General features: G+C 45.2%; 1 protein-coding gene across 1 annotated transcript in view; it reads left to right on the top strand.

Annotated features, from left to right (window-relative positions):
* The window catches only part of SLC9A9 (solute carrier family 9 member A9), a 510,485-nt gene extending 505,329 nt beyond the window's left edge, over nt 1–5,156 (top strand). Inside the window, 2 exon segments of the mRNA NM_001434675.1 lie at nt 2,028–2,133; nt 3,483–5,156. Coding sequence (NP_001421604.1) covers nt 2,028–2,133; nt 3,483–3,710 — 334 coding nt within the window. The 3' untranslated portion in view covers nt 3,711–5,156.
* The last annotated feature ends 7,554 nt before the right edge of the window (nt 5,157–12,710 follow it).

The raw sequence follows: 12,710 nt of genomic DNA, 5'->3' as shown, positions 1-12,710 counted from the left end.
TGAGGCTCAGAGGGGTAAGTAACTAGACCCCAGGTCACACAGTCAGTAAAGTGACAGAGTGGGCGTTCTGCCCAGGTCTTCCAGAGACTGCCTACAAATTTAGTCTGTAAGTGTTAGCTCCAACAATGTTGTTCAGAGTTAAAGAGATACGTCATCAGGATTAAAAGAAGAAAATGTTCGTTACACAATTCTAAATCTGTGTTTTACTTTTGAAACATGATTTTGGCATTTCGATTTTTCAGTATAGCGAGAACCCCAAACAGTGGACGTGACCCAGGCCTCTCTCAAACTCTCAGGGCCTTGACAAACCTCTTCATTTTTTTTACATGACGTCTCTAAAAATGTTGCTTACTTGCTATCACTTTTCCATCTGAAAATAAAATTGGCTGGATTTTCCTTGATTTACACTCTAGTTGTACATATATCTTGTCCTCCTCACCTCCCTAAAAAAGCATTTCTCACTGACCCATGCCCACCATAAACGCTCATGAGACCACATGTCTTCACATGCCCCGCCGGAGGGCGTCTGCAGCTTGCCAGCAGGGGTGAGGTCTCAAGCTTTTCTCTCTGTAGAATCCAGCTGCTCACATGCCTGATTCTGCCCTGATCAATTATCTTCTGCAGGGAATGAGGTGGTGGATTCATACAGCAAAGGGAGGCTTTGGACGATTTAAACTCAATTCCTTCCTCTGTGAAATGAAGGAAGGAAGACTCCATACTGAAAATTAACGGAAGACCATCAAGGGCTTTCCAGAGTTGTAGATATGCTTACAAGATGTTATAGGGAATGCCAGGCTCTGAACTTTAATATCTTCCCTGGTCCTTAACTGAGCACAACAACTGTTCATCTGAAAGCAGTCGGCAAGTTTTCCATTTGCAGTTGGAATTACAGACCCTCTGAACAATCTTTTCCGTCACTCTCCTTGCATCACACTTAGGCCATGTTCATGAGCATCCCCTGCCTTGTCACCACTTGGGTAGCAAATGAGTTGAAGCCAGAAGCAAACAGATTCCCGGTCCCCTGTGGGCTGCGTCTTCCCTCTGTCCCCATTCACTCAGGGCATCACGGGAATGACAGAGTGGTGCTGTCCAGTGGGGCCTTCTCCCTGGTCTTCTTGTGTCCTGAGTCCAGGGGGTGACTGGGGATCTTCACAAGCCAACCAATGTGAACTGCTTTCCATTTTTTCCCTGTCTCTATTTATTACAGCTTTTCAGAAAGTTGATGAGGTGAAATATTCTCCAGCAGAGGAAATAATATAAAGCTTAAAAGTTGTTTCTGATGGAATGGTGAAATAATTCCACTACTTTTCTTTGAGCAAAAAAAATAATAAGGCAGCCTGAGGCCGCCTCTGGGGATTTCATTATTGACAGGCTGGAGGGAAACAGGATGGCTTTAGACAAACAGATTTTTCTTTTAACTTGTTAGAGTACTTTGGGATGAAGCGATGAGAAAGATAGGTGCTAGACAATAGAGTAAATGGGGCACCGCTTATTTACATAATTTTCTATAGAGATGCATTGATGTATGAAGTATAAAGTCACTGTGTTGAATAGTGAAAATAAAGTATTTTGGAAAACAATCTGTGTTCACTACCCTGCTCTGAAATGACAACATTTTATGAAATACCCCTTGCTTCTTTGTGAAAATTACCGGTGGTTTAAGCTGTGTGTGCAATTTTAAGAAAATGCAATCTTTTATGCTATTGTTTAAGACAATTCTTAGAATGCATTCTCTAAGCAGATGAGACATGGAGTAGGGGATGGGAGAGGAGGGGAAGAGGCACGTTGACACCTCGCTCTGATGTTGGCGAGTCCGTTCGCCATCTCTTCCCTGCGAGGGCTGGAAACGTGTGTGGAGCAAGGATTATAAAGAGCAATTTTTGCAAACCAAATTGTCTCCTAAATGAAGGAGTGGGGGATTTAAAGATGAACGTAACTGTCTCTTTTGCTGCGTGCAAAGATTTATGCTGTGTGAGAAACTAAATCCTAACTCCCTTTTGGCAAGTATTCCTTAACAGGCCTCACAGATATCTGAAACCAATTTTAACCCACTCTGGTCCGCCACTGACCACCACCTTACCTGAATGGTGCGGTCCCATCTCGAGGCTACTCACCAGCCCTCAGGCCTATGGGGTGAGTAGATATCCCGGAGGAACAAGGTTGTGAATATTGATAAGCCCAGGAATCTTGGGCTGTTCCTCCCCGGCTCAAGGAGGAAGCAGTTTGAAAATTCGCTACACCGAGAAGCATTTCTCTTCTCTTTTCAGTTGTTGCTGATGTGGGCTCATTCTTCTTTTAAAAATGCAATTTTTTATTGTTACCAAAATTTTTTAACCATAAGATGGATTTAAGAAATGTAAAAGAAGTAATGTGTCCTCACAGAGTTCTATGTTTGGAGGTTTTCAATATTAGGTCTGTGCTTTATAGCTCAAGGGAGTGGAATAAAAAATGCTGAGAAGCAATTAGAATCATTAGCAGCAAATCAGAGTGTCAGGCATTGGAGAGGAGCAGAATCTTGGAGTTTGAGGCACCCTAGGAGGTTATCCAGCTGGCCACTCACATCAACAGAGAAAACGGCATCTCAGATATGCGTCAGGCACAACAGGCCAGGGGCGGTGGTTTTTAAAGTGTGGTCCCCAGACCAGCATTCTCAGCATCATTTGGGAGCTTGTTAGAAATGCAAATTATCAGGTCCCGCCTCGGAACTCTGAGCTTGGGGACAGCATCTGTGCTTTAAGGAGCCCTCCAGGTGCTTCTAGAACAGGCTGAAATTGGAAACCACCGACCTGAGGTCACCTAGCCAGGGCTCATTCTACAGATAATTTTGTATGGGCTTCCCAAAGCCAATGGAAGGGGAGTTGAGACCTTAATTCTTTCTTTCAAGGGAAGCTCTGTCTGAGGAAAACTATGCTGGCCAGATCTACTTGGTTTCTGCCATTATCCGCTGTGGTGACTTCCAACCATTCTTAGCCTTGGGATGCTCATCCCAAGAAACATGCTGTGAGGACACATTTCTAAAATAAATATAACAGAAACTGTGTTTTGAGAATTTTCTGACAGGAAGGAGTGTTAGAAAACCCACACGATGAATCATTCTGTCCTCTAAGGTCACAGGATTCTGCTGCCTCGTAACACCTGTCAGCCAGGTTAGGTATCAGTTCTCGAAATCCACAGCATTTCCTTTTAACTCCCTTAACCCAAGGAGGCACTCAATTAGCACGTGCTCTCTATTGACTCTTATCTTAGGCCTAGAGACCCCACATGGCTGCGTTATGGTGTCGAGTCCTCAAGGCAGGCAGCTCAGAGAAACGCTTCACCATGCCCATGGAGATGGAAAAGCTGCTATCTCCTGTAGCAGAAGCTTCAGCTAGGCAAGACAGGGCAGTTAAGAAAAGGAAAACACCCTATTTTCCTACGCAGTAGGACTGCTGTTGTTTCCTGCCTTCGTCATGAAGTGACCTCTCTCTCTTTCCAAAATCCAGGAACAGCTAAAAGAAGACGATGCGGAGTGCATTGTGAACCAGGACGAACTGGCCATGAATTACCAGGAGCAAGCCGCCTCCCCCTGCAGCCCTCCCACGAGGCTGGGGCTGGACCAGAAAGCTGCACCCCAGACTCCGGGCAAGGAGAACATTTACGAAGGGGACCTCGGCTTAGGGGGCTATGAACTCAAGCTTGAGCAAACTCCGGGGCAATCCCAGCTGAATTAGCGGGCGTGAGCGTGCAGATGTAATCACAGGAATGCAAGGCTCACCCAGGGCTGTGGGCCGAGCTGGGGAGGGGTGTCAAGGAGAGGCTGGGAAATGTATTAAGAGTGGAAATTGGAGAGAATCGAAACCCTGTCCCATGTATCCTCTGGTGCCTGAAGAAATGAGAATTTATTATCCTCCTTCGATATTATGCAACTGAATTTAAGTTTTTGACAGCGGCCATTTTTGTTAGTGAGTTGGGTGGGGTGGAGGGTGGGGGGCGCAGTCAGGAGGGGTCAGCGAGGAGAAAACAGATGGGCTGTGTCTGCTGGGCCTTTCTTCTCTGTAGGCAGCTCTCCAGGCCCTTCTCCTAGATTCTGGATTTTATTCCCTTCATTAAGAAGAGTGTAAAAATAAGAAAAAGAGTTTCTGAGCATAAACAGGTGGCTTCTAAACTGAAGGGAATTGCCCAGTTATTTAGGGAGTGATAAGTTGTATATTTTAGGACCTGGACTCCCACCTGCCCTGAATGGCCCGAGGGCTATCTGCGAGTCAGGGAACTGCTCGGGACCACTGTTGATGGCCTCACAGAACCCGTGTGGCATGGGGACCCCCTTTTCAAGCTGCCTGTCCTATTGAATGAAGGGTTGGTGACAGCTGGGTGTACCCTGCACTCGATCAGTCCTGCTCTCCAACCTTGGTTAAGACCCTCCCAGGCAAAGCTGGTGTCTTTTCCCCATACCGTGTTCTACCTGAAGAAAGAGCCTTCCTGTCCTTGCTTCCATTTGAGTCCCTTCTTGGCTCTGCGGTGGGTCCCCCTGTGAGTTGGGCAATGAGATTCTGCAGCACAGGTTGCAGGGTCCATGGGGCAGGAGACTGCGCAGGAGCCCAGACCTATCCGATTCCAACGCTCTCAGCTGATGAGCGGGACCGGAGTGAGAGGAGCAGGGCTGACGATGCATGGACCACACTGAGGAGTCCAGGACGCAGCATCAGGACTCCCCTTACAAGGGGTGGCTCCTGGCCCGCACTGGAGAGACCGACACAATAGCTCTTAATTCAGCTGCATGACCTGTGCCTTTTAAGCCATAAAGATACCTCAAGCCTAGCTTCTCTTGAAATACAGACATTAACATTAGACTCCAAAAAGCAGTCTCCAGTTTGGTGCCCAGGCTATGATGGGTCTGCTTCTGAGGGAGGAAGGGAGTGACATCTTCCCCGGGCCCAAAGCTTGGAAGTAACGTACGCTTCGCTGACCAGTGTTAGACCTTAAACATTAGCCACGGTGGTGTCAGGCACACTGCTATGCACATCGGTGTTCTTGCTTTCAGAACAGTAGAATCCAGAGGCACAAATTGTTTTATACTCAGCTAAGTATCATCTGGTCATCCCAGGGAAATAGGACAAATGGTGAAGCATGAAGTTTTCTAATTTGACTTAATCCTAATAAAATTTTGTTATAAAGTATGATTGTGTTGGTCAATGCTTTATTTAAGGCATTTTCTCTGCCTGTACTAATTGGCACTTCTAGCCCTTGTACTAGAAGTGCCAGGTGAAGCAGGCACTGAAAGGTTACATGAGGGAGATGCAGGGGTCCTGTGGCCCAGGAACAGCCATAGGGGCCAGCACACCAAGTACCTGAGGGATGAAGAGAGTGGCGCTGGGATGGGAGGATGTGCCTGTCAGAGGAGGGAAAACTACATCAAGCTTCAAAAACAGGAGAAGACACTAGAGGAGAAAGGAAAGGAAAGAAATGCAGAAGATAAGGATTCATCTTATTTCTGCACACTTGGTGTCTGTTTCTTTCTCTTTGTGTGGAGAAAGACACACCAGGGAAGGAGAAGATTCCCCACAAAATGCCAAACATTAGTGGGGGCAGGAATGGAGAGAAGGGAGAGAAAGATGACATACCAGATGGAAAAGGGGGGGGGGCACGTTCACAGTCTAAACCCAGCGCCAACTTGGGAAGGGGGTGAAGTAAAGATAGCCTGCTGCCCCCCAGGCAAAGCCCTCTTCCTGCTTTAAAAAATGTCTCTTTCCAGCTGCGCATTGCGGACCACCACCCACAAGGAGCACGGGAGACTGTTTAATCTGGGCTGGGCCACTTGTCCTAGCTGACTCCAGGGAGATGCAATATTGTGAGTCTGAGGAAACTGTGCCCTGCCCAACCCCTCAGACAGGGTTTCGGTCCTGAGATGTGCGTGCCAGCCTCCTTCCCTCTGAGTGAGCCTGAGACCCAAACAGAGGCTGGTGTCCCAGTTAGCAGTTCATAAAACCAAACTCCCTTTATGCTCCTGTTGTGAAGGATAATAATTTATGATCTTAAGAAATGCTCTGTGCTTTGATTAGCAGCACCAGGACTGTGAAATTCAAACCTATTATTTACTGCCAGTTTCTAATGAATAATAAAGAGGAGCTTTATTCAAAGCACTAACGCTTCCACTCATTATTAGAGTTTAAATAGGACTCTAATTAATTAATTGACTTATGGTTCTTCCTTGAGCTTCTTACCATGGGTACATCACCCACACATTCATGCACGTGCACATGTGTGCGCACACACACAGAGTTCCACTCACTGTCGGGGTCCCAGCTAGAGCCTCTGCAGTGCCCCCTGGTACTTGGCGCATGTCTGAGCAAGTCGGAAGCCTGGTTGGAAGGGCCATCAGGGCCTTCATTCATGAAGCTTCTAGTAACTTCTTGGAGGGCAACTTAACAATACAAATCAAAGCTGAAAATTCAAATACCCTTTGACCCACCAATTTCAGGCACAGAAGTTTTATTCTAGATATTTGGGAATATTATACATATAAAGAGTATTTATCAAAACAACTAAATTGACATCCTGGTTAAATAAAACACAGCACAGACATCTCATGAAACAGCGTCATAGGTACTGATACGGCATGAGCTCCAAGATACATCGTTAACGAAAAAAGCAAGGTGTAGGGCAGAGTGGAGGGTGTGCTGCCGTTCTGGAGGGTTAAAGAAAAAATTGGTAGTCTGATTGCCTCTTAAGAACTGAGGGGAGACTTAACTTTTCACTTTTGTACCTTTTGGGTTTTGTACACTGAAGATGCATTATTTATTCAAAACAAATTAAACAACAATAATACAATGCCTATGAAAGAACTCATTGAAGTGCTGAGCTACAATAGGAAGTGGAGTGAAAACTGGAAAAGTTATTTTTCCCCGTGATCCTTGAGACTCTGAGAATACAAAGTGTAGCACCAATAGCATCAGCTGCTTTGGGTTTATTTATTTGCATCATTCGCACAAACATGTACGTGAATTATGTAAAAGGTCTTTCAAATTCAAAGACGAATATGACTCAGTCCCATCCATCAAATGTCTAGTAAGAGAAGGCAGACAACTAAAAAATACTGATTCCTTAAAAGATACCAAAACATACCGTAAAGCTATAGTAACTAAAACAGTGTGGTATTGACCCAGAAAAAAGCAAGGAGATCAAGAAAATCTACTACAGACTCATGAATATATTTAGAAATTTAGTTCCTGAAAAATGGCATTTCAATTTGGGGGTAAGGATGGATGGACCATTATTCAGTAAATAGTGTGGACCAACTGACTTTCAATTTGGAAAAAGAAATAAAATTAGGTAATACCCTCTAATGTACGTAAAATAAACTCCAAGTAATTTAAACAGCTAAATGTAAGAAATAAAACTATAGGATAATAAAAAAGTAAAGTATAAAGTGTAAATAACTCTGGTATACGGACAGCCTTCCCAAGAAAGTCACAAACCAAAAACAAAGAATGATCATTTTGGCTACATAAAAATATGAGATTTCTTATGACAAAAAACACAATAAGCAAAATTTTAAAGCAGAGAGAAAAAATATATATACTTTTTTGTGTGCATATATGTGTGTATCAGGCTAAAGATTATTCTTCAATATATACAAGGAACTCTTACCAATGCACAAAAAAGAAGGAAAAACTACCAAACACAAAAATAGGTCAAGAATATGTAGAATCAAATAAGTATACCTTCTATTCAGACTTCTACTTTTAGGCATCTGTGTAGAAAAGAAATACTTGGCATTTATGCATACGAAGGCATACAAAATGATGTTCATTGTGGCACTATTATTGAAAAATATTAGGGGAAAACTATCCATCAATCGCAGAAGAGTTAACCAAACTAAACACACTCATACTAGGGAATTTTCTATACCAATTATACTCTCTGTCAAGATGGGTCTATATGCATCACACGTGGAAATATTTCCAAGATGAATTGTTAGTGAAAAACAGTCTAGAATGATCCACAGCAGACTGATAACAAATAGGGAGTGGGATTAGGAGGGCTGGATCAAAAGAGCCTTTCGGTTTATCTACATTATTTTTAAGTTTTACAATGATACCATATTCATGTGTGGTCCATTCTGACAGTGACACTGGCTTCAAGATCGGGGAGGGGGAAGATGGCATGGTCAAGAAAGGCTTCAAGGAAGAAGCTACATTTGAATGAGGTCTTGACAGATGAAAGGTTTGACCAAGCAGACATGATTGGTGGTGGCCTGTGGGGCAGAAGGTGGGGTGGATCCCTAGATATGAGAGAAGAATTCCAATCAGAGGGAACAGCATGGGCAGACACGGGTGTGAAGCAGCCTGGCACATTAGAGGACCCATGAGTACTCCACATGGCTACTGGATAGGTTGTTTATGCATTGGAGGGAGGGAAAATCGAAGAATAAGGATAATTCAGGAAGTGTTGATCAAACCAAGGAGTCTGGGCTATGATCCTGTGAGAATGGGGAGCTATTGAAATGTTTTAACAGGGAATAAAATTCCATGGATTGTAGGGAGGCGGAGTGCAAGTAAGACTGGAGGTGGTGCACTAGCCCGGGAGAGAGATGGTGACAGACTTAGCTAAGGCAGAATCAGAGAGGATGGAGAGGAGGGGAGGCAGTAGGTAAGTTTCAGAGCTGGAATCTACAAAGTTGGCAACTAATTGGATATGTGAGGTGAGGAGGCTGGAGGAGCCATTATGACCCCCAATTTAAGGCTTAGATGATGATAGGTGGATGGTCCCATCCACCGAGGGTGTTACCAAGAGGAAAAGGTTTGAGGAAAAGCCAGCGAATTCAGCTCAGATACATTGAGTCTGAGGCTCCAATGGAGAGCCACATGGAGCGTCCAGACATTGTTTAAGTGAATCTGAAGTTTAAGGAAAAGGTCTAGGCTGGAGATGGATATTTGAAGGCAGGAGATGTGCATCACAGCTTCTCTGAAGAGCCTTTCAACTGCCACACGACCCTCCTCACCTTTCTCTAACTCTGCAAAGAGATTCTGCCATGCCCTCCCCACCAAAGGGCCATGCCAGAATCTCCGCAAGGACAAGCATGTTTTTCTTCAAAAGGACGATTCTCATCCAAACCCTGGGGAGAACCCCTGACAATAAGAAGCTAGAGGGAATGGGACAGAGAACTGAGAAGTGCTAAATTCGGTGGATGGGCGGAGTAAGCACCTGGGAAACAAGCCCTGGAGAATCCCTCACTGAGAATTTGAGAAGATCTGGCATTCCCATGGGACAGGGAACTAGCTACAGAGAAAGACTGATTTCTACCATTACTATGCTTGTGGCTTTAGACTACTGCCCTACCTCTCCTCAGCTGTGAGGGTCAGCTTTACTTGTCAACGATAAAATCCTCAATTATTCAATCAAACACTAATTCTAGGTGTGAATGTATATTTTGTAGATATAGTCAACACTCATAATTAGTTGATTTTAAGTAAAGGAGATTATACTAGATAATCTGGGTGGGTCTGATCCAATCAGTTGAAGGGCCTTAAGAGCAGAACCGAGGTTTCTGGGAAGAAGGAGAAACTGCCCTTGAACTGCAGTCTCAGCTCATACCAGTGAGTTCCAGACTGCCCATTCCGATGGCATGCCCTGAACTCAGCTTTTCTTCCCTCACCTGTTCTCTCTCCCTCCCTCTCCCCATCCAGATTGGGAAAGAAAGACAAAAGCTGTAAGAGGAATGTTCACACAAAATTAACGAAACAGGTAGATTATTTGAGGAATTCAAATGTTTCTGAAAGGAACGCTTCAGAGATTTGTTTCTAAAAAACACATTCTGTGCTATATTCTGATTTACTAACAGAGTTGATCCAGTCTCCTGCCCCTTCTCCATCTATAGCCTAGTTCAAGGATAACAGATATTCCTGGGATGGCCCTGAAGCAAAATCTTGAAGTACTTGCGAGATTAGCAAAGAAGCGTTCAGGTGTGTTCGTCATTCAGAGCAGGGCGTTAGACTAGGTCGGGGGAAGGTTTCGAGGAGTAAGAAGCTTACCTATGGAAGGTTCCATATGCATCCCAAATATTGTCCATCAACCTGTTATTCTTTCAGTTTGACAAACATTTATTAAACCCTTACGACGTGCTGCTGATAATCAAGGTTAGGCACTGCCGATGTCAGCATCATTCATGGATAAACAAAGATGGGACAGATGAGCAATGATGGAGTCCAGAAAGCACATTCACTGAGGGACATCCTGGCCCATCTCATCCCCTCATCACACAGATTGATTTGTTTTAGCAACAAGCAGGGAGGAGATGGGAGCCCCGACAAGCCAGCCGGTAGGTAAAGGAGGGGACTGGGCCATCTGATTGCAGCATTACAGAGTCAGTTTCTCTGCATGTCAATATCCTCCTCTATGCTCCCCTCCCCCCGGGAACTGGTTGGTGGGAGGGGAGCACCTCCACAAGGACCTCATGCAAGAGATCAGATTCAAACGCTCCCTGCTTCATAACGTGGCCTGAAGCAATGCAGTCATATTGTGAAACTCACCAACCCCGTGCTTGGTCTACAGGCAGCCCTCAGCTGAGCAAAATCACCAGGTCACCCTCCTTGAAGCTCCACTGCCCACTAACTATCTTGCAGATGGCAAGCATTTAGGATATGCCGATTTAACAGAACTGACCTGGGTTAAATCCTGGCTAGGCAGAGCTCAGCCGCACCTGGCACTGTGTCTACATGGAAAAGGAAAAATGACAAAAGGAGGAGAAGGAAACAAATATTAGTTGGCCCTTTGATATGGGTCTTACTTTTCCATGTATGATCTCATTTCATCCTCACACAATCCTGGGCTCATCACATTTCAAGCCCTGCTTTATGTACATCAACCTGTGTATAACTTACAAGTCCAAGATTGGAAGATAGCTTTGGTGAAGCTGAATACAAGGGCACAAACCAGCCATCAAGATGCCTCCTACCTCTCTCTCTCTATCTCTCTCTCTCTCTTTCTCTCTCCCCTCCCTGCTTTTCTCCTTTTTGGCCTCATTCTCAACAGGCCCAACAGTGGCAAAGATGCCCACCAGCAGCTCTGCGCTTCCATTATTCTTACAGCCATAATCCCAAAACCAAGAGGACACCTTTCTCTCAATTGCTCTAGCAAACTCCTAGGAATGACAGTGGTTGGCCCAGCTTGTGTGACATGCCCACCTTTGCACCAATAATATTCACCCAAGGAGCACAGTTATTGGGTTGGCCGGCCAACATCACCTACCCATCCTGTGGAGGATCAAGCAGAATCATTTAAATGACAGCTCCTGCAGTGAATAAAAACCAAGTCCCCTGTGCTTTCCCCTCCCACACTGACCTGTGTAGCCAATATGATATTGTGGAGATAATAGGGCACAATTATAAAAGACATTTCAACTTCTGCCTTACTCTCTGGTGGGCTATCAGTTGCCATGTTGTAAAGACCCTCAAGCGGTGGTATGGAGGTCATCTGGCAAAGAACTGAGGCCTCTGCCAACAGGCAGCACCAGCTCATCGGCCATATGGGTGACCACCTTGGAAGTGGAAGGCCCTAGTCAGGCCTTCAGATGCCCACAGTCCCAGATGACATCTTGACTGCAATTTCATCAGATTCCCTAGTCCAGAATCACCCAGTGAAGCTGCTCTCAGATTCCTGGTCCACAGAAACTGTGTGAGATAATAAATGTTTATTGTTGTTTTAAGCCATTAAATTTTGCAGTAATTTTTTATGCAGCAATAGATAATTCAAACGAAAAGTTGCTGAGCAGACAAAAAGAAGTCTGTAGCTGTGTAGACCTTTAAGCACATTTTTTCTAGCAGAGTCGATTCCTTTGCTTCATGATATTTGCCCTAGAATACCACAATTTGGGGCTGGCCTGGTCTCAGCACATATATATCTGACTTCCTCTGCCCCTCATCCCTGAATCCAGAAATGGAGGTGATGGGGGCAGCAAGAGGAGCAGTAACCACACGCCCTCTCGTCAGCGTTGGTGGTCACCCATGGGCCCCACGGTAGAGCGAAGGATTGGAAGGAGAAACAATGCACAAGTTCGCCAAGCTACATGCTGGATGCTCTCGGGGGACACAGAGATGAGGAAACTCTGCCCCTGACTTCTAGGAGCTTCCAATCTTGGCATAGAAGACAGTGGTCTCTTGTGTAATCCATAGTAGAGTGAGGCTTGAGAGGAACCCTAAGAGGAAAAGGTTATGGTTCTAGTTCTCCATGCTGGCTGAACACTGGACTGACCTGGAGAGCTTTACAAGTATTGCCTGGGTCCCGCCCCCAGCAACTCTGAGTGAACTGGTCTGGGCTGCAGCCTGAACATCAGGATTTCTTAAAGCTTCTCAGATGATGCTAATGTGCAGCCAAGGTTGAGGACCAGTAGATTACAGGCACTTTCTAGGAGGGAGAAATGTCATCCAGTTGCAGAAAATCATCAAAGGCTTCCCAGAGGAAGTGTGGTCGGGATGGGCTGTAAAAGCTGGGAATGGAGGTAGGACAGTCCAGGGAAAGAGGATAATTAGGAGCAAGCTGTGACCAGGCAGGTGGACTATCCCATGGTACCATGGTTGCTGGGGCAATAAAAGCACATTGGCTACAAAGTAACAGAGAGCTGGCGGGCATGCTGCTACCATTTGCATTCTAATTCTCAACCCTGGGCTGTGAGTACACACATTGCGGAGACCACTGTCCGGCTAGAAAAGCACCAACTCACAAAACCTGTGACT

This window comes from Equus caballus, chromosome 16, assembly GCF_041296265.1.
Source record: "Equus caballus isolate H_3958 breed thoroughbred chromosome 16, TB-T2T, whole genome shotgun sequence".
Lineage (NCBI taxonomy): Eukaryota > Metazoa > Chordata > Mammalia > Perissodactyla > Equidae > Equus > Equus caballus.
This window is presented reverse-complemented; position numbering and strand designations above follow the sequence as displayed.